At 40.1% G+C, this 23706-nt stretch overlaps 1 protein-coding gene across 1 annotated transcript; it reads right to left on the reverse strand.

The window, feature by feature from the left end:
- Nucleotides 1–19364: 19364 nt before the first annotated feature.
- Nucleotides 19365–23112, reverse strand: LOC117448440 (zona pellucida sperm-binding protein 4-like). The gene is made up of 8 exons (XM_034085746.2): nt 22121–23112; nt 21823–22007; nt 21632–21729; nt 21228–21385; nt 20953–21145; nt 20695–20857; nt 20508–20583; nt 19365–19582 (listed from the first exon to the last, which is right to left on the reverse strand). Exons 1-8 carry the CDS (start codon nt 23055–23057, stop codon nt 19503–19505), a joined length of 1890 nt encoding a protein of 629 aa, XP_033941637.1. The 5' UTR covers nt 23058–23112; the 3' UTR covers nt 19365–19502.
- Between the last annotated feature and the right edge of the window lie 594 nt (nt 23113–23706).

The following is a 23706-nucleotide window of genomic DNA, read 5'->3' on the forward strand; positions in this document are numbered from 1 at the left end:
TTAGACTCTGACGTCGCTGTCGAGCCGTTAGTGGCCGACTCCGCCTACTAAGGGCTTCACCGCAACTCTGCAGAATTCTATGGGTGACGTCACGGACCCTACGTCCATTTATATATACAGTCTATGGTTGAACCCAATGTGAGCAAATGACTCTGAATGCTGCGACGCAGCACCTGAGATTACTTCCAAAAAGTTGTTCACATTCTCAATTTTTTACGTTTAACGTTATATTCGTTCGGTACACACCTGTACCGAACCGAAGGGCCCGTACCGAATAATTTTGGTACGGGTACGTGTACCGTTACACCCCTAATATATATATATATATCTGTTTGTTTAAGGAGGCCAGTTGAGGGGTTTTTCCATGCAAAAGGTTAAATTTAGATGTTAACAAGCAATATTATTGTGTGAAAATGAGACCTTGTGTCTCAATGAGATCTACACCTGTATAAATAAAGGCTAAAGAAATATGGTTGTCAGCTTTCTAATTGAATGTATTGAAGGCAAAGATATTTAACACATAGTGAGAACTGCTACTATTTATCTCTCAATATTGTCTGAAAAAAAACGTGGTAAAAGTTATTCTTTCAGTGAGACAACAGAGCAAGCTTCTACAGTTGCACTACGTTTTGATAACAGTTAAATATTATTTTGATAATAAAATATATTTCAATGTTGATGAACTTCATACTGTTCATTCATAATCTGATTGTCTTTGTAGCTCACTGTTGAAATAAAAAAAAATCATTCCAATTACAAAATAATTATATCTACAGCCCCTAAACACACAAACACACCTCTTTCATAAATAACACACTTGTTCTGCAATAATATGTTTTATGTTTCCTGTCATTTTTGTTAGGAAAGGACATGCCTGAAAGACACAACATTTTCTCCTTCTCTGAGGGTCAAGAAGAACATCCAAGAGGAACATGAAAAGCTGATGTTATGAGATTGTAAGACCAGTACAGGACATTCACTAAGAAACTACTTTTATTGTGAAAACACAGTCAGCTGATCAAATGCACCTATTTCCACATCTACACTCCATCAGCTGATTATTTCTATTTGCCTCGCTTTATGAGCTTCACATCACTTGTGCCTTGTACCGCAGAGTTTGCAACGTCACAAATAAATGGGGCCAATCTTCAGTCAGATGTGAATGTGTAATCTAACATTTTCAGTAAGAATAATGGACGAAAGGAATGCAAATACAAATACAATTTATTGAAATGTGAACCAAAACTTAATCAAACATGTTTTAAATAAAAAGCACATATGGACAGAAGGTGTAAACCTATTAAATGTATAAGTAAACACATGTAGTCAAATAAAGTGACAGACTAGGCCTGTGCAGTTGGTATCAGCTATGGTATCAGCTCCTCCACCAGGCCTGGTCCTCCTCGCTGAGGAAAAACCCTCAGTCCTCTCCACACCAACAGACTGGACGTCCATCACATGCAGTGGCGACTGGTCATTAGGGGCAGGTGGGGCACAGCCCCCCTAGTGTCAGCAGAAAGTATTAAAAATAATTATTACAAAAAAATGCAAAAAATATATATATATATAAAATATATTTTAAGATCATGTTTAATCATCTGATTCGTCTGTATATTGCTGTTTTAGTCTGTGTTCTTCTAATTAGTGTCTACAGTGTCACACTGCTCAATAGGCACACACTGTCAGTGTGTGCCTATTGAGCTGTTTAGAGCCATGTGGGACAAAACCCGATCCTGCCCCTCCCTCTCCCTGTTTAAGTCAATGGTGACTGTAAAAACTACACTGCGCATGCTCAGAGTATTTTCCTATTTAATGTGTGTGGCAAAAAAATAATGACCAGAGGGGCAAAGAGCTGCCATCCCCACCATACGTCATCTCACATAATTCAGAGCTGATTGGCTGTAAGTACGTGTGCCGCGAAAAGTGTGGTGTGTGAAGAGGAGACGAGAGAGCTGCAGTGAGGCGTCCTAAAACCAGGAAGTAAGCTGCGCATGGCTTCCCTCCACAAAAAAGCAACGAGATTTCTCCATAGGATTTTAGAAAATAGCTCAAAATAAGATCTGTGGGAAACGTAGCTGTTAGATAAATGTACGTTTTGTTCAGCCGGATAATATCCACATGTCTACCCTACTTTTATCATTTTCGAATCAAAAATCTATTGATTAGATTAGATTTATGATAGACTTTTGAAATTACAAGAAGATAAGGAGGACTTTTACAAAAAAGTAATAGAGATTTTTGTCCAGAAGGATAGGCAAATGGACTTAATCTTCAAGTCAAGGTAAGACTGCAATTTTATTGAAAATGGGATCTTACTAAGAGAGAACAATTCAATATTTAAATGATAAAATTACATTTTTTGGGTATCCTTCTGTTGAACTGTCTGTTTAAAAGTAATTGAAGCATCAGACAAAAAAAGCTTTTGAAAATAATATTATATTTTGATTTAATATATTTGTAAACCTGAAGAGTCAGTGCCAGTGCCTCACCAGCCATGAACCTCTCTGCAGAAGCTTATATATAGACATCTGAGTTTTTTGTGCCCCACCACTTTTGTACATATAGAAACGCCACTGATCACATGCAGGTTTCTCCCTGAAGTCTCTACAGCTCTCTGGAAACCACGCTGTCTCAATCCGTCCACACTGAATATGAGAGGGGGAAAATGAAAATAATAAATGCTTTAGACAATAAGAAATATAAAGTTGACTGTTGAGTTGCTCAGTTTTTTTAGATTGTCAATACTATTACCAGGGGCGGACTGGGACTACAAATCAGCCCGGGACTCTCGACCGGCCCACTTCGGTACCGCCGGCCCACCGCGGTACCGCAAGTAAATTGTCGACCGGGTGGGGGGTAGACAATTCACTAGCGGTAGACATTAAGGGTAAATAATGTCTACCGGGCCCGGAGCATTCGTCCAAAAAAAAAAAAACGACTAATAATGAAGAAAATTAACACATTTCTTGCAATAGTAATATGCACTAACTACATTACTACTTGTACTACAACATTTTAATCATCAGTTCTTCCTCATTTTCCTCAATTGTTCATATTTGGTTTATTAAAATAATGATATTGTGGTCATTGTTAAAAAATGTCTGCTATTATTATTATTATTTGTATAATGCACTGTCTGCCTTCCTGTCATTAGGAGTTAGACATGTAATGGCTATGTAATTTATTTGATTAGAACCTTCATTATCCTAAACTGCTGGGACATTTCCCTAAAGCCAATACCTTTATATTGTCTACTCTTCACTTACTTGTCAGCATAGGTCGGCATTGATGTACAGAGCCGACAGAAGACCTTGTTTATATTGGCATCATATTGAGAGGTGCAGCCAGTGACGCGTCCTAAAACCAGGAAGTAAGCTGCTGGTTCCCTCGACAGAAAGCAACGGGATTTCTCCACAGGGTTTTGGAAAATAGTTGGAAATAAGGTCTGTGGAAAACAAACCTGTTTGATAAATGCACGTTTTGTTCAGCCGGATAATCTCCACATGTCTACCCTACTTTTATAATTTTCGAATCATAAATCTAATCGATAGATTATAAAAGGATTTTAGGACGCGTCACTGCAGCCAACTCCATGGATCAAGCTGGCTGAAACTTTCTCTCCCTCTTCTTCTCATACTCCCTGTCACTCTCCTTTAACTCCTCCGGTGACTTTCTTTTATTTGAAGATTGTTTTTTGCCCGGCGCTTGGCCGGTTACCGCTGGTATTAAAAACATTTGGCGAATGGTTAGGTGGCGCGATAGTCTGTAGTGAAGGAGCGTGCTCCCGCTGCGCTCCGCAGCAAACAGCTGTTTGCTTTTCACCCAACAACAACGACAACCGACTCACGGAACGCTATGTTGTAGCGTTGATAAACGAAACTATTTAACTAAATTGCTAGTCAAAATACCAATACCACAGGACCATTTTTTTAAAGCAATATTTTTAGTGGCCCGAGCGAGCGGGCAAGTGGAAAGTACGTTATGCTGGCCCGGGGTGTCTAAATAGTGCTTCCGGGCCAGCGGGCCATTTAATGTCGAGCCCTGCCGGTTACCGGCCGGCCCACATCGTCCGACCGGCCCACTTCAGTACCGGCCCATCGGGATTCGTCCCGAACGTCCCGATGGCCAGTCCGCCCCTGACTATTACTGTATAACTAATACCTCAGGTTAAGAGGCACATTCAAATAAAGATTGGTCTTTGAATACATTTTGTCTTTTGAATTGTTTGTCTAAAGTAAAGGATCTAGAGCGGGTACTTAGTTTTAATGATACAGTCTGGTTATTATGCTGTTTGGAGGAGGCCTCACAGGTAAGAGCACTAACTAGCTACCATCACATGTACCTTAGCTTGACTTAAATGTATTAAACGTGTAATTAAGTGATATCAAAATATAAATAACTAATGTCATGCAAACATATTAATATTTGCTTGATTCCAGTGTTGAATCTAGCACAATTGCATACAAACGTTAACGGTCCGTCCACACAGCGTCGTGCGTTGAAGCTTCCAACGCTTCTGCCAATTCACTTTGAATGGGGTGACGTCACTTTTAGCCAAACTGCATTTTGGGAAGCGACGTGGAGCGTTGCTGGCGTTGCTCGCCTCAAAATTTGAGCAATGTTCAACTTTTGACGCCTCGACGGAGGCGTCAGCCAATCGAATCATATGCCAGTACAAGCTCTAGCCAATCAAACCGCGTGCTTGTGTGTCTGGGGCGGGAGATTCATGTGATTGGTTGTTGGTCGAGTGTCAGACACGCCCGCCGGCAAGCGTCAACGCACGCTGTGTGGACGGGCCGTAAGGGATTTTAAGATTCTGAAGTATTATGCTAAAAACTCAATAACTTAGATTATTATTTATAGTTTTGCTGAATAGTTTCATGTCCGCTTACCCACGCGATTCAAAGTAACATCAACGTAGCTATAATTTATGCTTTGCTTACATGTTCGCATAACTTGTAAGTTTACTGACTGTAGACATTTACATACCTTGTTCACCTGGCTCAGGTGGTGGCTCTGGGGTTGTTGTGTGAGCCACCACTTGAGAATTGCTGTCTTTTTTATTAAAAAAATGTCTATTGTCCATCTTCAGAAACTCCGTGTCCGCGGCTGACAGTTTAGTAAACACTGTCACAGAGGAGAGGTACGTACCTGTCAGCCAATAAAACAAGTTTATTTCCATGCAACTCTCTGATTGGTCTGGTGGTGTATTGCCTCTGTTGAATTCACTGAACACGGGAAATTACAATTCTGCCGTCCTCTAGGTAAAGTACGGTTAATGTATTATATTTAGGGCTGTCAAGTCAAAAAAAAAATAACGCCACTAATTATTTTAACGCAATTAACGCATGTGTATTTTTTTTCCTCGGCCGCCCCGTGGTTTCAGAGCGCATCGAGTTTAAAATACCATCTTTAAGCTGATGCTGACAGCCCCGCTCCTGCTGCCCGCTTGTGGCAGACCACAATTCCACGCTCACCGGCAGGCACCGACTGGCTATTGGGAGGACCGGGAGGGTGTGTGTATGTGTGGCCCGAGCGAGCGAGAGAGAGAGACCTTACGTGTATTGTTGTTGTTAGCATCTGGTGCTAGCTAGCTGCGCTAACGGATATAAGGAGCTGTTCAAATGAAAACAGAGGGTCGACATTTCGCCACAACTGCGTCGAGCACTTGACTTTATGCAGGAAGCCAGACAGTGGGACATTGTACGAAAAGTCAGCACACTCAGCACGGATAGTGCGCAACATGATTGCAGCGTCCAGGCAGCTCCCGTTCGAGCATATGCCTTGAGTTGCACATAGCTCCAACGATCCATCACACACACACACACACATACACACGCACGCACGCACGCACGCGCACACACACACACACACACACACACACACACACACACACACACACACACACACACACACACACACACACACACACACACACCATTTGTATTGTATTATTGTATGAAAGAGGTTCCAGGTTGAATTGAGGCGAATATTTGTAATGTTCAGAGGTTGTTGTGTTTAATATTCATGAGGATATTTGTCATTGTTCAAATGATAATAAACATTTGCATAAAGCATATTTGTCCACTCATATGTTGATAAGAGTATAACATATTCCTCTAAGGTACATTTAGAACAGATACAAAATGTGCGATTACTTTGCGATTAATCGCGATTAACTATGGACAATCATGCGATTAATCGCGATTAAATATTTTTAATCGACTGACAGCCCTAATTATATTATTGAGGGAGAATTTTTCCTGGGCGCCTACCCCAGGCGACGCCCATGATTGTATGTATTGATTTAAATTGACATGCATCCGCTAAGAAAAATAGTCCGTTGTTACCATTTTTTAAACAGTCTGAATGAAACGGCAGCTCTGTGTATTTACCACAGGTATTTACAATGGCCCATCAACCACAGCTCTCTCCCCCCTCCCCCCTTGATCTTTCTTCTCCACCAGCTAAATTAACTCTAGGTTACTCTGAGTGACAAGCTTACAGTTAGACAACACTGTCATTGCAAGTGACCCTCAGTTAGTTGACTTTTATGTTCAACTGCTAAATTCGTTACTGATAAAAAAGGGCTTCTACTCCTGTACCTAATTACCTTAACACTAGAACCGCTAGAGGTTTTTGTATAGGCCTACCTAACACCGTCAAATCCCGCTATTAGAATGCAATTTTTAACAACATAGGGTGCTACATAACACACTTTCAGGAAAAGTCACGGACTGGGAGACTTTAATATTTTATTGAAAAAAAGTTACATTGCACACACACAACACACAAATTGACCCGATTGGCGGTTCTAGAGTTAAATAAACTCACTAATTAATTAAACCAGTTCAATACGCATTATTCTTATTCTTATCATTCTTTATGAGCGCAGAAATAGTCTTAAAATCAGACCTGTTTTTTAAATGAAATCTGACGGCAGGCAGTTAGCTCTGATCACCTATGATAAATGCGCCACACTTCACATCACTGGCCATTCAGCCACAGAGCTCCCTCTATACAAATCAAACTGTAGACGGTGTGAAAACACCCATTGTTTTAAATAATGGTCGGAATGTGACCTGTGATCCTTCTGAATTACTGTGGGACAGCACATTCTAAACTAAAATGTTCAATCAATAAAGTAACATCTTATCTTATCTTAATAATATCTTCATATTAATAATAATAATAAATCATACAGTAGGCCTATATGTCCGAAATGGAGCAGGAGGAAGCAAACACAAAAATATACAAAAGATATACTGCAAATTAAAGAAAACGATTGTAAAGGTAAAAGTATGAGCATAACAAATAAAGAAGTGTAATGTAAACATTTACATTATTATTATGATTATTTAATATATAAAGAATATATATTATTGAATTACAAGATTAGATATACTTTAGTTGATCTAAAATATTGATGTGTTCAAATGCTCTTCAAAACACAACTGTAAGTCCATGAAACTTGTCTTTCTGTATTTGTGAATGATGCGCCATCTCCTGGTTAAAACCGGAAATTGAAAATATGGCAACGCCCTCTTGGAAAATAGTGGGAGGGCTTAAGATTCCTCGATACTGGTCTTAGGCAGGTCGTAGGCAGGAAGCTGTAAGCTGGAGTCTGAAATGAGGTGTTACATCTGTACAATACACTTTAAAGGGGGACCCCTGCTCTGTTCCCAGTGCCGGGAGAACTTACCATCTCGACGGCAGGAGGAAAAGAGGCCGAACAAAACACACAACAGCATACATGTAAGAACAACGGGGAGGAGTTGTGTTGGTGCTCCTCCCATAGGGCCCATCCATTGGGAGATATAAAAACGATGGGCTGTCGTAGCGAATCACCGCGAGCCAGCCAGGAGGCAGCCAAGAAAAAGAGTCTCTTCAGTTTGAGGGCAAAACAAACACATCTGGTGTTCGCTGTCTCACATTCTTGCAGTTTGGACACACACCCCCCTTCTTGCATAGAGTTCCCTCTCTGCTCCCCCTCCCCCATCAGTTTAACCCACACTGTCTCACATACTCTTGGCCTCTTTTAAGATATGTCTAAAATATAGTTGTTTATAGTTGGCCAATACAAGCAATACATGTAAATTACCTTAATATTAATAATAACGAGGAAAACATTACCTCTGCTCTCAAGCAGTGAAATAGTAGAACTTTACATAAACATATATAGAGAACGCACACTCATTTCCCTGAGCATGTGTAACGCACACTCATTTTATCCTGCAGCATTCCAGAGATTTGAGCTGTTGCTCCACTACTCCAAATACAAAGGTTTCACTTCTCATATTTCCAGCTTCTTGTTACACAGACTGCCATTATTGATACAAAGTCATTGAACACACACATATATTTAAGACATGTAGACTTCCCTGATACTTTACATGCTGTGTGTAATGAAGAATGTCTCCTCCCCTCTCTAGTCTTCTGTCATGAAAAGCTGCTTCTACTTCATACAGAGTAATTAAGCATGTTTAAGCCAACCACTCCACAATGTTGTAGCAATTTAGTTTTATTTAGTACCCCCACATAAAGAATAAAACAGAGAGAAATCAATAAAACACAAACACAGGTATAGTTCAGCAAAGAATACACATATCTTATCATGCAGCCCCTCATGAATGTCACATGTCTTTCTTTATGAAAGCCATATTTGTAAATGTTTAAACATCATTGTCCCATGACGGCCATACGCTTAGTTAACTAACCAAAGTTAACTGTTCTTATAGCCTTACTTGGAATGAATACATTTATTGATAATTCAGGCCGACTATTGTCTCCAGGCCTCTTTAGGAGCCTAGCAGGAAATGAATCATTAACTAACAAGACTTTAAATGCATTATATCTGAGGAAGATCTCTCTTGGAGTTCCCCTGTTAATTGCAAAAACCATTGATGATTAACAAAGAGACTCGTGGGCCTCTCTTGATATCTGGAAACTGCAACAAGACTTTCTGAAAAATACTTAACGGGTAATCCTTTCACTCAAGGCAGAAATCACAGGCTATACTGTACCCAGTGTTGGGAAAGTTCACTTTCTACATGAACTAGTTCAGTTCACAGTTCATACATTTTAAAATGAACTAGTTCAGTTCATAGTTCATAATTCAAAATGTTGAACTAAAGTTCATGGTTTCAAAAATGAACTAATTTATAGTTTATAGTTATTTTTTCAATACGTTGCTGCGAGCTATTATTTGTCTCCTGTACGATGTTAATAGATTTGGGTGGTAGTGGATCTGTTTTGGCTCTCTTTTTTATTCGCCACTCGCACATACCGTGAAAGGCTAGTCGTGTGCTTATTCTCAATGTGCCGTTTAAGGTTTGCTGTCGACGTCGTCGATGTACGGACTTGCTTTTTCAAACCGGGCGGACACAGTTTACAGGCAAACGTTAGATTTTTTTCCGTCTGAGTCAGTACTGACTTTAACGTAAAACTCTTTTAAATGCTCATACGCCGACGCCGTAGAGTCTCACTCTGAGCGAGTGCTGCTGCAGCTGCTCTCGGCTTCGTCCATACTAATTCATTCATTCATTCAATGCTCGCCGGTTCCGCGGTTCCACATTGTTTGTTGTGAGGAGTCTGATATATTTAGTATATTTATATTTTAGTGCGACAGCCAGGGGTGACAGGCGCGTACGCGTCACAGGCAGCTTGCTGTTGCCAGATTGGGTGGTTTTCCGCATTATTTTGAAGTCTGTTTACGGTGTATTTTAACTGGGTTTTCGGCTGAAAGGCATATGAAATCTGGCACACTTTTGAACGCCGTTATAATACAGTGCTGAGAATGAACACACTTTTGAATGCCGTTATACAGCGCTGAGAATGAACGCGTTCTCAATTACGTTCATCTAGCGGAAATACAGTACGTTCAGTTCACGTTCGCCAAAAACGTTCGCCCAAAATATGAACAGGTACATCACTGACTGTACCTTACCTACTCACAAATAGCCAAACACCCTTTTGATTATACATAAAAGTGGAAGAAAAGACTATTGCACTAATCTACTTTTACTAAAAAGGGGACATTGTTTCAGGAATATATAAAAAACCTCTCTATAAGTAAAAGGAAAAAATGTACTTTGTCCATTCAAATTTAACACAGATCTTATATATCAGGTGACATTAAAATGAATATACCAGAAATACGCTGTATTAAACTTTCTGCTATAACACTTTACATTATTCACCCACGGACCTATGGGTTGTTCCGCACGGACATTTTAGTTAAGCGGACTTCCTGTTGATGTGAAATCCGAAAACATTAAAAAAATAAATTAAAAAAACTTTATTCTGAGTTTGCTTGCTTTTCTCTTTGGAGGTCATCACATAACGGCATTGTAATACACAGTTCGGCTGCATTAAATATTACATATCTGCCGTAGTTCGCTATTTATAGAGCCCTGATGAGAAGACTTCTAGACAAACATGAGGAACTGCCGCCGAAACTGAATATGTGACGTGGATCATACATATATGAGCAATTAAACATCATCTTCAATTTCTCTTCACAATATAAGTCTCCTTGCAGTATCAATACTAATTTGGCTGACTTTTATATTTGATCCAATCGGTATATTGACTGATAGAAAGGGACACCTGGTGGTTAAAGCACGTTATTGAAATGTATTATTTTTATTATTAGATATTAATAGGAGACACAGACAGACAAACTAATAAGGCTTTATTTAAACATTAAAGAATACTTTAGGTTAAGGTCTTATTTTGAATAAGAAAAAAGCTTTGGGGGTATAAATATTAAGCCTGACAAAGTACTAATATATTGCTTTCCTGCAATGTTAACTACTGTATGTTAAAGCACTTATTTTAACTGATATTATGTATTATACTCTTATAAGATGTATGTAGATAGTATAAGAAATGTGCAGAATACGACAGTTTAATGGTGGTATACACACATATTGATAGATGTCTTGTAATGCACAGGAACCTATGACCCAAGTTTTTCATCTCCGACCTTGTCAGGTATTTAATACTATACAATTTGCCTCTGAACCTTGACAAGTGCATGTTTCAGGCTTATCAATGAACAACAGGAGGGGTCACAGACATAAGACCAGCTGTTAAATAAAGCTCTTCTGACCTTAGCTGTCATGTGGGTATATATTAATGCTGCCCATTATGGGCACAAGCAATTTGCACCCATTTATTAATTATATGTTTTAAATGTGAGTGTTTCCTATCCCCTAAACCTCCAGAGATGGACACAGTTTAAGACTTTAAGACACAATAGCCAGCATGTGTAGTTCTGGGGACGGGGTGGACCCGTTCGAATCCAGTTTTGGACAGTCTGCCGTGGTTTCATCCCATTTCAAAGTGCTGTTCGACGCTCGCCGTAACCCTCGGCGCATACTCAAACATCCAATCACAGAGCTTGAGGACTATCACGGGGTTTGTAAAGCGAAGCGGAGAGAATACTTACTTCCGGGTGTAAAATCTCATAGAGCCAGGGGCGGATCTACGGGGGGGAAAGGGGGGGCAGCTTCCCCCCCACTGTAGAGCCTTGCCCCCCCCCGGCTGCCCGCCTAATTTTTGTTTCCCTAAAACTGTACTAAAACAAACCTACACTATTTCCACAAGATTCTCAAGCAACGAAACAAGCTTTACATTAGTTAAAAGTGAATCATTTTAAATATCATTTTAGGCCCGTTAAAAACGCAGCTACGGCCCTGCATTAAACTGTGGAGCGGCGTTCACACAGACCGCGGCTCACAGAGCTGCAAAAAGGGAGCGAGCTGTCCCAGCACCTATGGATCAGCTTCCCCTGGGAGCATTTCCCCTTCCACTAGTTTTGTTTTTACTAAGGACGAGAGCTTGAAACTAAATATTAATAAAACGCTGCCGTTTGAATCGATAGCGTTTAACAGACGGGCGCTGTTTGGGGCGTTACGTTACGTTACAAAATACTACGCAGACAGCGTTAGCTGGGAGATCGATCAGTTTGCTAAACTATGCGGTAGCCTACTATTAAATCCACGTAAACTACACATCACAGCAATGAGGCCAGATCAATGAAACCAGGATACATAATTTACCGTAAAAACTGGATCTAAACACAGCTGCCTGTGTGCGTTTGATAAATACTTTCTGATGATATTCTACTTATTAGCTAGGCTACATGGCCCTAACGTGTAAAGTTATAGCCTACAAGCATTTGTACCAGTGCTTTTCACAAGTAGACTCTTGCAGGCAAGAGTATAGGAATGATTAAACAACAACAAAAAGACATATCTGAGAAGAGATCAGGACGAACAGAAAGAGGAAAAGGAAAAGAGAGTTCACTGAAGAGACCAGGAGGGTCAGAGCAGGAGGAAGAGGAGGAGATGAAGAGACCAGGAGGGTCAGAGCAGGAGGAAGAGGAGGAGATGAAGACATTAGTGAAGAAGAAGAAATATATGTGAGGAATAAAGATGAAGTATCAGAAAGAGGGACAGAGGCAGGGATCAGGAGGCAGATGAAACTCCAGCTGGACCACATGGTATGTTCTTATCAACCTGATCTCACCAGAATGCGTGACTCCACCACGACTCCTTAACACCACAATGCGTGGTGGAGTCACGAACTTTGTTACATTTGCGTGTCGGCACCACGCAAACAACCCCAATGTAAAGTGAATGAGGCTCCTTTGTCGTGGTGCACACACGCATTTCTACAACGTGCATTGTGTGTAATGCAACTGTTATTTTTATTAAATTAGTTAGTTTTTAAGGAAGGCCAGAGCTTCAGCTGTGTCAAATAGATTGTTCCCTTCAGTTAACGTTATTTAAAAGATAATGATCATGTCCCCTGTATTGTATTACGAGCGTCCATTCCCATTGGATAACGGAGAATTTTACACCCGGAAGTAAGTAGCCTATTCTCCTTACTGTCGATTGGTTTTACAGTGATATCTGCACTACTCATCGACTAAAAAACACCAAATTGTCCTTGTTAATTACACAACATTGACTGGTTTGAATTGTGTACAATGCTTTTGTATTTTCCCCCTTCGATTCGGAGAAACAAATATATTTTCGGAGTTTTTGGACGGCAGAAGACACTACACTACCCAGAATCCTCAGCTATCGTTTGGGACTACACCATGTGCTTAGCTTGACAAACCCCGTGATCAGTCCTCAACCTCTGTGATTGGATGCGCGACGTTTACACAGAGCGTCCAAAAGGACTTTGAAATGGAATGAAACCCATCGACGGCACACTATTCAAAACAGGAATCGAACGTGTCCTACCCCCTCCCCCCCTTAGGTCACAGGCTCCTCCAACAGTGCTACGCAATAAAACAGATACACAGAAAAAATAGTGAAATAGTGCAATAAGGGTCTATATACAAGTGATTGGAATATGATATATTAGATAAATAATTTCTAAGTAGCAGCCAGATGAATGCTATTTCTAAATTCAGGTGTTTAATAATCGTATAGCCTGTGGGATGAAGCTGTCCCTGAGTCTGGTGGTTTTAGTCCGAATGCTGTGGTACCGCCTGCCAGACTGCAGCAGACAGAACCGTTTGTGGCTGGGGTGATGGGGGTCTTTTATAATCCTGAGGGCTTTCTTTAAGGTTAACCTGGTATTTTTAATCCACTACATTTATTTGAGTTACTTTACAGATTTGGATTAATGATGTGAAATATAAACAACCCTTAAATCAGACTTTAGTTACACCTGAATGAAATTCAGTGAAGGTGATTGTCAAGTGCCAACAATCAGGCGAGATATTTGATAGTTGGTTGCTTGAGAAGACTAAATATTTATCTGCAGATCCGTTTAAAGCATGTTCATTACTCGTTATTCTCTAATAGTTCATTAAAGACTGTATATAATTGCTATTTTGCACATCCCTTTCAAGATTTCAAGATTTTCTAAGGTTTATTGACATATCATATACACAACAGTGTAGTTATGCAATGAATGAAAAACTTGGGTCACAGGTTCATCAACAGTGCATTACAAGACATCTATCAATGTGTGTGTATACTTCCACCATTACACTGTCGTATTCTGCACATTTCTTTAATTAAAGCCTTATTAGTTAGCACATCCTCCTATCAGGCACTAAACTGTTTTACTCTAGATATCATTTGAGTATCTTCTTGATATTTTCTATTCTATATTTATATAATTGACCTTCTACTTTCCCACTATTTTGTATGTACTCTTAATATTTGAATGTTTTCATAAAATATAACACATTCAAAAGTGCGTTACAAAAATGAAAGACATTAAGAAAAAGGCATTTTAAACAGTCATTAAAAAGCAACACAATCTTCCTGCATTGCAATTACTCTAAACGTGTAATAACGTGCTTTAACCAGTAGGTGGTTTGGGTTAAAAGGCTGTCAAGTTTACAGTGTTAACAAAATAAAATATACTGCTGTTTCCGGTTTAGTTTACGACGAATATTATTTTGTTATTGTTTTGATATTTGTAACACAAAAGCGATGGAAAAAACCCATAGCAACCAAAAAAAGATGGTCTTAACATGACCCAGTCGTCTAGTAGTTAATAAAAAACAATAATATCAAAACAAAATATTACTACTAACTTTATTGTGAAATTAAAACAGAACGGTAAAAGAATAGTTTCCGGTGTATTCTGATGCCCGATCTCTGTAGATAAAGAAAGAACTAAGACAGATGTGTAATATTTAATGCAGCCAAACCATTTATTACAATGCATTCATGTGATGACTTTCAAAGAGTAAAGCAAGCACTGCTGAATAAAGTATGATTTTCTCTTTTACGAAACCTTTTTTTTTCATATGGAATGCAGTTGGAGGTCAACCAATCACAGAGCTTGAGGACTGATCACGGGGTTCATGGTGTAGTCCCAAACGATAGCTGAGGATTCTGGGTAGTGTAGTGTCTTCTGCCGTCCAAAAACTCCGAAAAAATATTTGTTTCTCCGAATCGAAGGGGGAAAATACAAAAGCATTGCACACAATTCAAACCAATCAATGTTGTGTAATTAACAAGGACAATTTGGTGTTTTTTAGTCGATGAGTAGTGCAGATATCACTATAAAATCAATCGACAGTAAGGAGAATAGGCTACTTACTTCCGGGTGTAAAATTCTCCGTTATCCAATGGGAATGGACGCTCGTAATACAATACAGGGGACATGATCATTATCTTTTAAATAACGTTAACTAAAGGGAACAATCTATTTGACACAGCTGAAGCTCTGGCCTTACTTAAAAACAAACTAATTTAATAAAATTAACAGTTGCATTACACACAATGCACGTTGTAGAAATGCGTGTGTGCACCACGACAAAGGAGCCTCATTCACTTTACATTGGGGTTGTTTGCGTGGTGCCGACACGCAAATGTAACAAAGTTCGTGACTCCACCACGCATTGTGGTGTTAAGGAGTCGTGGTGGAGTCACGCATTCTGGTGAGATCAGGTTGGTTCTTATTATCCTTACATATTACATTACAGCAGCTCAATCTAGCAGCTCTTAGTATTGACAATTATTGATTGAAATGTGTTGCTGCACAGGTCACCTTTAGCTCTCTGAAGAGATGGGTCATGTCATGTGTGTACTTAAGTATAACTAAGTACTTACAGTATGCAGAATTAGAGTATTCTCTGAATCGGGTGCCTTTTGGGTCTTTATATCTTTGAAAAATGAAACCAAAATGTTTGGTCATAACATCTGGTAGTGTACTACTTACATGTTCCCACCTCAGGCACAAGATATAAATAATTACTAGGAATTTACTTGAAAACATTTAACAGGGTTGAAGTTTTTGACAAAAAGTAGTCATGAGACCTTGTTTAGCTAAGATATGGCACCACATGGAAATCAAGGACATTACACAATTGTAATATTTTGCAAAACTATTGTTTATTTTGTAATAAACAATTATTTACTATTATTAATTCATATAACAGAGTTGAAATGTTGAGCTTGTCAATCTTAATATGAAAATACAAAAACTGAAATATAGGGAGAAGAAACTGACACTTTTGTGATGTAATTCCCTCAATGCAGATCACACATGGACTGATCCATTATTTTAATAGGAGGGTAAATGGTATGGCGTGACAGGGTTGAAACAAACTGAGGGACGTGTGTCAATATTGCAATTTCATAGCTAATTCAAGTATTTTTTTCAGAATTTATTTTTGATCAGTTAAAGTTGACAAGCATATGATTATATTAGCAGCAACATTTTGGAATAATTGGACATTTTGATTTGTTTAATATTAAATTAATATGTAATAATGCTTAGTGAGCACATGCAAATATGTCTGTCTAATACTAAGACAACACATTTTTTGTAATGCAAAACAACCTGTTCCATTAATTAATTAATTGCTTTAAAATACATTTTGTAGTTTCTTTTCATTTAAAATTATTGAAGTAAGCTTGGGGGACTCAAAGGGCACCCGTTTGTTTGTCTGAACACCTTGTTTCTCTTGTGCATTAAGAACACTTGTGTTAGGGCATGAATTAACAATAAATAGGTTATATACAGTGTAACATATCACGTACTGTCCGCCCTCCCATGCCACCCTGGCATGACCTCTTGCCCCCCCTTTGCCACCCCATGTAAAATGTTCTTGAACCGCCACTGCATAGAGCAACAACATTTCAAGTGCTACTCAACTGGCTTTAGGTAAGCCAGTCCTTTATTAGTATATAAGTGCTTTGTTAATAGTTCTATTGCTCGAAGTGAAGTCGAAAGAGATGAGTTTTCAGTCTGCGCCGGAAGGTGTGTAAGCTTTCTGCTGTCCTGATGTCAATGGGGAGCTCATTCCACCATTTTGGAGCCGGGATAGCAAACCCACTTCTATGAGCTGCTCCGACCCTCGGACTCCAACTTGTGTTTATTAATCAAACAAATAAATAAACACAAGGATAATTATATGTTAGTGTTGAGTAAATAACAGTGTGTGGTTTAGAAAAGAATACACAATTAGAAGGAAAAAACAATGAAACAATACAGATTTCAGTATTCTGAGCCCCTACTCTCCCCATAACTGACGGCAACAAAAGTCCTACATTATTCAATTAAAATAAAGAGGTAAAAACAATAAGTGTGGCTTGATATTGAGTAAGAAAAAGTTTGATAAACGCTGTGAGAATGAATCTGCGGAGAGCAATTCGCAGCGATCCCAACTCGTCTATTACCAACGTTCAGGGAGCTCTATGCAAGTCAATGGGACGCCCTGCCCATTGAAAACTGACTCCCAAGGGGTTGTGCGTAATATGGTGACGGGGAGGGGCCCTGACCGCCCGTCAACATGTGACGGGTTGGGCGTGAGAACGTGTTGTCCCGGTTTCCCCCCGGGGTCATATTTCTCCCGATTTCTAACAAAATCCGATTTACTCACGACTGTTTCCACTCAGACTTTAATACAGCTACACCATTGTTTGGTTTCCATGGTAGCGTGTCTCTTTAGCAGCGTGCGCAACTCAAAGTCTGAGAGGGTGAGGAAGATGACAACTGAACAAGAATCGACAACTCGACCCTCTGCTCACTCCTTTTCTGTAAAATATAGGTCCAGCCTACACATATGCTCCATGGTGCTATATACAGGCATTGCCCCTACAACTACAATAAGCTAGACCCTCCAGAAAAACGCGGGCAAAAATCCTTGATTATGCGATCAAACATGCGGGGTTTTATGTGATTTTATGCGGTGAAATTGCGGGAAGTTGCGAAATATGCGGAAAGTTGCAAAATATGCGAAAAAAATAAATATTGGGCTGTCTTATTATTATTCTCTCTCACACACAACCTGCCACTAACGTTAAACCCCTTTACTATTCAATTAAACACATTCAATGTTTATTTATTGTAAAAGCAATTGGGCTATTTTAATCACACTCTCTCTCTCTCACACACACACACACACACACACACACACACACACACACACACACACACACACACACACACACACACACACACACACACACACACACACACACACACACACACACACACACACACACACACACACACACACACACACACACACACACACACACACACACACACACACACACAAACTTCTCCGCCTCATTCTGTTTTCATTTACTCGTTCGTTATCTGAACAGCTTCAATCTTGTAGGCTTCTCACCTCGTTTCTTGTAGCCCTCGAAAGGGTTTTGGAGGTTGATGCCTCGGTAAACGTGAGTTGTTTGGCTTTCTTGTCCGCAGCAGCAGAAAGCATTTTCGAATGTTTGAATGAATCAAAGTGGGTCGTCACCGTCGATGTTCTCTTATGCTCCAACACACAGTTGCACGGGGTGCAGAATAGTTTCCCCCCATTTTCGTACAAGACATCGGGGTACTGCTTTGCCCGGTCTTTAGCAGAAATGTTCGTTGGTAAATGAGATGGATTAGATTTTTTCATCTTGGTGTTTTCTCTCTCGTGTGAGCTCCACACGTTCACTCTACGGTGTTGTTTACCTTCTGTGATGCGCGAGCATCACTTCACGAGTTAACTTTTTTTTTTTTTTTACTTTGTGTGGAAAAATAAGGGGATTATGCTGCCTTTTGATAAATATGCGGCCTTTTAAAAATCTGCGCCATTTTGCTGATTATGTGGTAAATTCTGCGATCGCAGAATCGTGTTTTTCTGGAGGGTCTAATAAGCATGTAAATGTTAATCTACAGTTCCGGCGATCCACTAGCACCGGAGTCTCCACCTGCAGACGCAGCCATCCTCGACAACTATACTGTAGCGTCACCTTGGATACGAGTCCAAACAACTCACAGACACACAGGCCACGGCGCTGACAGGACGCCCTTTGAGCATCAGATCTGACGACGCTGATTAACTGAAATTATGTTTCGGCATAGTTTACAAATAGCAACAGTCAGCTTGTTGGCTGCTGCTGCTCTGGCTGAGGGCTCCTTTCTTACCGCCCGGACGAGAGAGGGTAATGATACATGCTGCAGCCAGGCAGGAAACATGTGACTTATCAGTAACTTTAGACATCGTAAAACAATTTTAAACAAGATTTTATTGTAGATTATACATTTTACTGACTATATAATAATTTATTTTTTAATTTTAAATATATTTTTTTATCCTTTTTAATGACAATCAAAAATCAATTAAAACCTTATCAGGTTTAAGAATATGTATCTTTTGATAGAGTTAAGCTTTACACCTTAACTTTTTTTCTGTTGTCCTGCATTGTTTTACAATGATTATTTTATAGTTTGTTTGTTTTTTTGCTTTGTATACAATCTGTGCCTGTTTTGGTCAAACTGCATGTGCTATGGAAATAAAGTTTACATTGATTTGAAGTCATGTGTGTTGAGTCATATAGTCATATGCCATTGTCAATTCATAAGACTCGAAAACATAGTTCAGCAATTGGGTATTTATTTGTCATATACATTGTCAATTCATAAGACTCGAAAAAATAGTTCAGCAATTGGGTATTTATTTGAAACTCAATCACTTTTCACAAAACATCAGAGAAAGAGATTTCAGGATAATGTTGTTACTGAATGAAGACCAGCTCCTTACTGCTAACCACAGTGGTCTCTTCTCTGGAGCCTTTCTGGACAGAAACGTCTCTCCCTGTGTAAAATACATTCCAATGGTCAGTTGCTGTCAGACTTGAGGTTGAGAAAGACACAAGATGACATCAGACATCATACGCCTTTGGTGAAAACATTACATTACATGTTACTTGTTAGACGCTTTTCATTTCATTTCAAACCTTTATTTAACCAGATTGGTCCCATTGAGATCATAGATCTCTTTTTCAAGGGAGACCTGCAGCATATAGGTTCCACATGAAACATAAAACAATATGCTTTTATCCAAAGCGACTTACATACTCAATACTGTGGGCAATCCCCACAGGAGCAATTTGGGGTGAAGTGTCTTGCCCAGGGACACAACGACATGCTGATTGTAGTTTGAACCCCTGATCCCAACACTAAAAAACATGTTCAGCTTTTTTGATTTTCATCTGCCTCCTTTTTTTTTGGTCTAACACTTAAAAAACATGACTCTATAGTTTACTGTTTGTCACGAGTCTGCTTTATGTCTCCAGACTCAGAACTAAACATGGAGAAGCATCGTTAGTTATTGTGCTCCAAAAATCTGGAATAAACTCCCAGAAAATGTAAGGTCTGCTGCAACTCTTACTATTTGAATCCTGGCTAAAATACTTTCACTTTGCTGTTGCTTTTAATTGAACTATTCATATCTTACACTGCACTGTAACTTGTATGCATGTATTTCATACCTGTGTTATTCTATATTAGCTTGTTTTATGTTTATTTTAATCTCTTTGCTTTTTAATGACTGTTTTTAAATGTGTTTCCACTGCACTATTTCTTAATGCTATTAATGTTTTTCATTTTTGTAAAGCACTTTGAATTGCCTTGTGTTGAAATGTGCTTCATGAATAAACTTGCCTTGCCTATTTTACAGACTTCAAGAAAAATAAAATTGGTGGTTTAAATATTTTCACAGTGAACATTTTTATACTTACTTTTTCTGAAGCACCTAGGTTCACAATTATCTCCGACAAACGGTCGACACACGGCAGATTCACAGTGGATATACACCTGGTCAAAAAAATGTATATATTATTCGTAATTATGAAAGTTATATTACAAAAAACATATTAAAAACTAAACTTGATAAAAGCCTCTGTCTTAGATAGTTAAATCCTATACCTTTTCGTTGAGGGGAATCATAGCCTTTTGCTTTACACCTCCATCGGATACAAACGTGAACATCTTGAAAACAAAACGCCTGTAGTGGGTTGGGTACATGAGTCCTGATGAAGCGTCCACAGGGACCAGAGTGGTCAGATAGCGGTCTTCACGGTATGGGCAGCTATGGCAAAGAGAGTGAAGAATAGGTTTTCAGTATAGCCTTGTAGAAAGTTTTATAAAGGCCTATTTCCAAGTAAAATCAACATTCACTCTTACCCATCAATCAGCAAGTCCCATTGAGGGAGACTTTGAGGGTTGGGAGCAGAAGTTGCCCAGCATTTTCCAAGAGTCAACTTAATGTTGGGATCAGTCCTCTCCAGTATACGGACTTCCACATACACAGGGTCTCTGAGAACCTTTGTGACGGGGTAGTCAGAGTCAACGTAAAAGGAGTTGTAGGCCACCTCCTCTGCTCTAGCAAAAACAATTTGGTTAGTGCACAATCACTGCCGAATGAGACTGACAGCACACCATATGTCCTTTACACTAACCTTTCACACATCCCTTGTCTGAACACTCTCCATTGGCCAGCACTAGCTCCACGCGCAGGGGTCCTGGAGCTGCCACTGGGGGTGGTGGAGGAAGCAGGCCAACCTTGATAACTAGAGCCTCAATTGAGGTGCCAATGTATCTACACTGGAGAAGCAGCCTGAGACAAGATATACGGTCTATGTTAGTCAGTTAGTCAGAAAAGTAATAAAGTGCAATTTGTTATATCACAATGAACTAACCCCAAACCATTGTAGAGAATTCAAGGTAAATTCACTGTATTCTATTGATACCACTGATGTGTCTGAATACTTGAGGCCTTAGCAGAGAATTAACTGAAGTAGCAATAGAAGTAGTAATATTTTATGTTGTGACCACTCAGAGTTAAACAAATACAAATAAATACTCATATTGACTGTCCCTGGTGATGGCTCCGTTGGGTCCAAGAGCGACTTCATAAAAGGAGGACATCCGGTTCTCATAGATTATAACGCCAGGCTCCTCCTACAGTAGGTTGGCAGTATTTCAGTTTGAATTACTACCCAACGAAAATGTATACTAATGACATTATACATTTAAATTAGTCAAAATCCTTACCATCATGACAGTGCCACAGGCAGTGACAGGGAACTGGTAGATGGCAAAGGCTGAAGTAGTGTCAACAGAATTGCAGTTTTCGCCACCTCCAAGTAAGGAAACTGTCTCTAAATCGAGGTTGGGTAGGGTGGCATCTTTGGCCACCACCATGACGAATTGACCATCCCTGGTGCACTGAAGGGTCACTGAAAACAACACAATTACAAGCAAATACTATGGATCATGCTATACTCATTGAACACATTTTAATTACCAGAGATATACATGTATTTCTTTCAGGAGTAAGAAAAACACTAACCAGATTTTCCATAATAGCACATGTTTCCACCATAGCAGCAGTTTATAACTTCACAATCTTCAGTAGAGATTCCAGGAGCTCCACACTGTATCTTGAGATTGTCAGCAACTTCACAAGTTTGCTGGGGCACCTGAGGCCTCTGTGGATGTTTAGGCTGCGGAGGCTGCTTCGGCGGATGAGGTGGCTTCCATTTAGAGGAAGTTGGCTGCTGGGGCAGCTGAGGCCTCTGTGGATGGTTAGGCTGCGGAGGCTGCGGAGGCGGATGAGGTGGCTTCCATTTAGAGGAAGTTGGCTGCTGGGGCAGCTGAGGCCTCTGTGGATGTTTAGGCTGTGGAGGCTGCTTCGGCGGATGAGGTGGGATCCATTTAGAGGAATTTGGCTCCTGGGGCAGCTGAGGGTGCTGGGGCTGCTGAGGGTGCTGGGGCTGCTGAGGGTGCTGGGGCTGCTGAGGCTGATGAGGTGGGATCCATTTAGAGGAATTTGGCTCCTGGGGCAGCTGGGGCAGCTGGGGCAGCTGAGGCCTATGTGGATGTTTAGGCTGCTGATCATTCCAAAGAGTCTGATGCAACTTTGGCCGCTGTGGCTCTTTAGGCTGCTGAGGGTGCTGAGGCTGCTGAGGCTGATGAGGTGGGGTCAATTTAGGGGGAGTTGCTGGCTGCTGAGGCTGCTGAGGTTGGTTCCATTTAGGGGGAGTTGCTGGCTTCTGAGGCTGCTGGGGCTGATGAGGCTGCTGAGGTGGGGTCCATTTAGGGGGAGTTGCTGGCTTCTGAGGCTGCTGGGGCTGATGAGGCTGCTGAGGTGGGGTCCATTTAGGGGGAGTTGCTGGCAGCTGAGGCTGCTGGGGCTGATAAGGCTGCTGAGGCTGCTTCTTTACATGTTGAGCATCAGCCAGACAGTCAAGCAGGGCAACTGCCAAAAAAGAAAAAATCAACCTCATTGCATTGGCTCCACAGTGAACTGATTTGAAAGGAACACCAACTACTGTAGAATAAAAATGGTGCAATGCTGACTTTTATAAGGTTGGCCTATTGGTAATGTTGACGATGAGGACTCACATCCTATTTGCTGCCCATCATTTCCAATCACAAGCTCCAGTGACTATGGTTTGTGGTGATGCACAAGAGATTTAATGGATTGCCAAACAAGTCATTTCAGTGGCCAAATAACATGAATTCTAGAGATATTGCATCGGAAGATAATAACAGCATACATGGTAGTAAACTCACTGTTGCATTAACATGAATATGTATTAATTAGTATCCAACCCATGCTTAAGAACCCCCTGATTGTCATTGAGTGTGAATGTCAGAATTTCCAGATTGTTTGTATAATTTCAAAACAAAACCTTTCACGGAGTTTGCATGACCTGCAATGTGCAGGTCATCATGTATTTGTGCAGCAGCACTCGACTAAACAAATACTTCTTCTTATCTTTTTTACCATTGATACAAACATTTGACTGAATTGACGAGCATCCATAAACAACTAGTATAGCATGCAGATATGTCAAATGTAAAGAAATTAGTTAAGTAAGTGGCGTGTGCATATACGTCAAGCATTTCAACATTCTCTAGATGGCTGGATTC

Source organism: Pseudochaenichthys georgianus, chromosome 6 (assembly GCF_902827115.2).
Source record: "Pseudochaenichthys georgianus chromosome 6, fPseGeo1.2, whole genome shotgun sequence".
In the NCBI taxonomy this organism is placed as follows: Eukaryota; Metazoa; Chordata; class Actinopteri; order Perciformes; family Channichthyidae; genus Pseudochaenichthys; species Pseudochaenichthys georgianus.

Bases quoted from the DNA above. Each gene is read 5' to 3' on its own strand.
- LOC117448440 (XM_034085746.2), bottom strand. From the start codon at position 23,057: ATGAGGTTGATTTTTTCTTTTTTGGCAGTTGCCCTGCTTGACTGTCTG. The intron at 22,008-22,120 runs GTTAGTGTTTTT...TGTTGTTTTCAG, and splicing joins GTGCTATTATGGAAAATCTG to TGACCCTTCAGTGCACCAGG. The intron at 19,583-20,507 runs GTAAGTATAAAA...TATTTTACACAG, and splicing joins ACCTAGGTGCTTCAGAAAAA to GGAGAGACGTTTCTGTCCAG.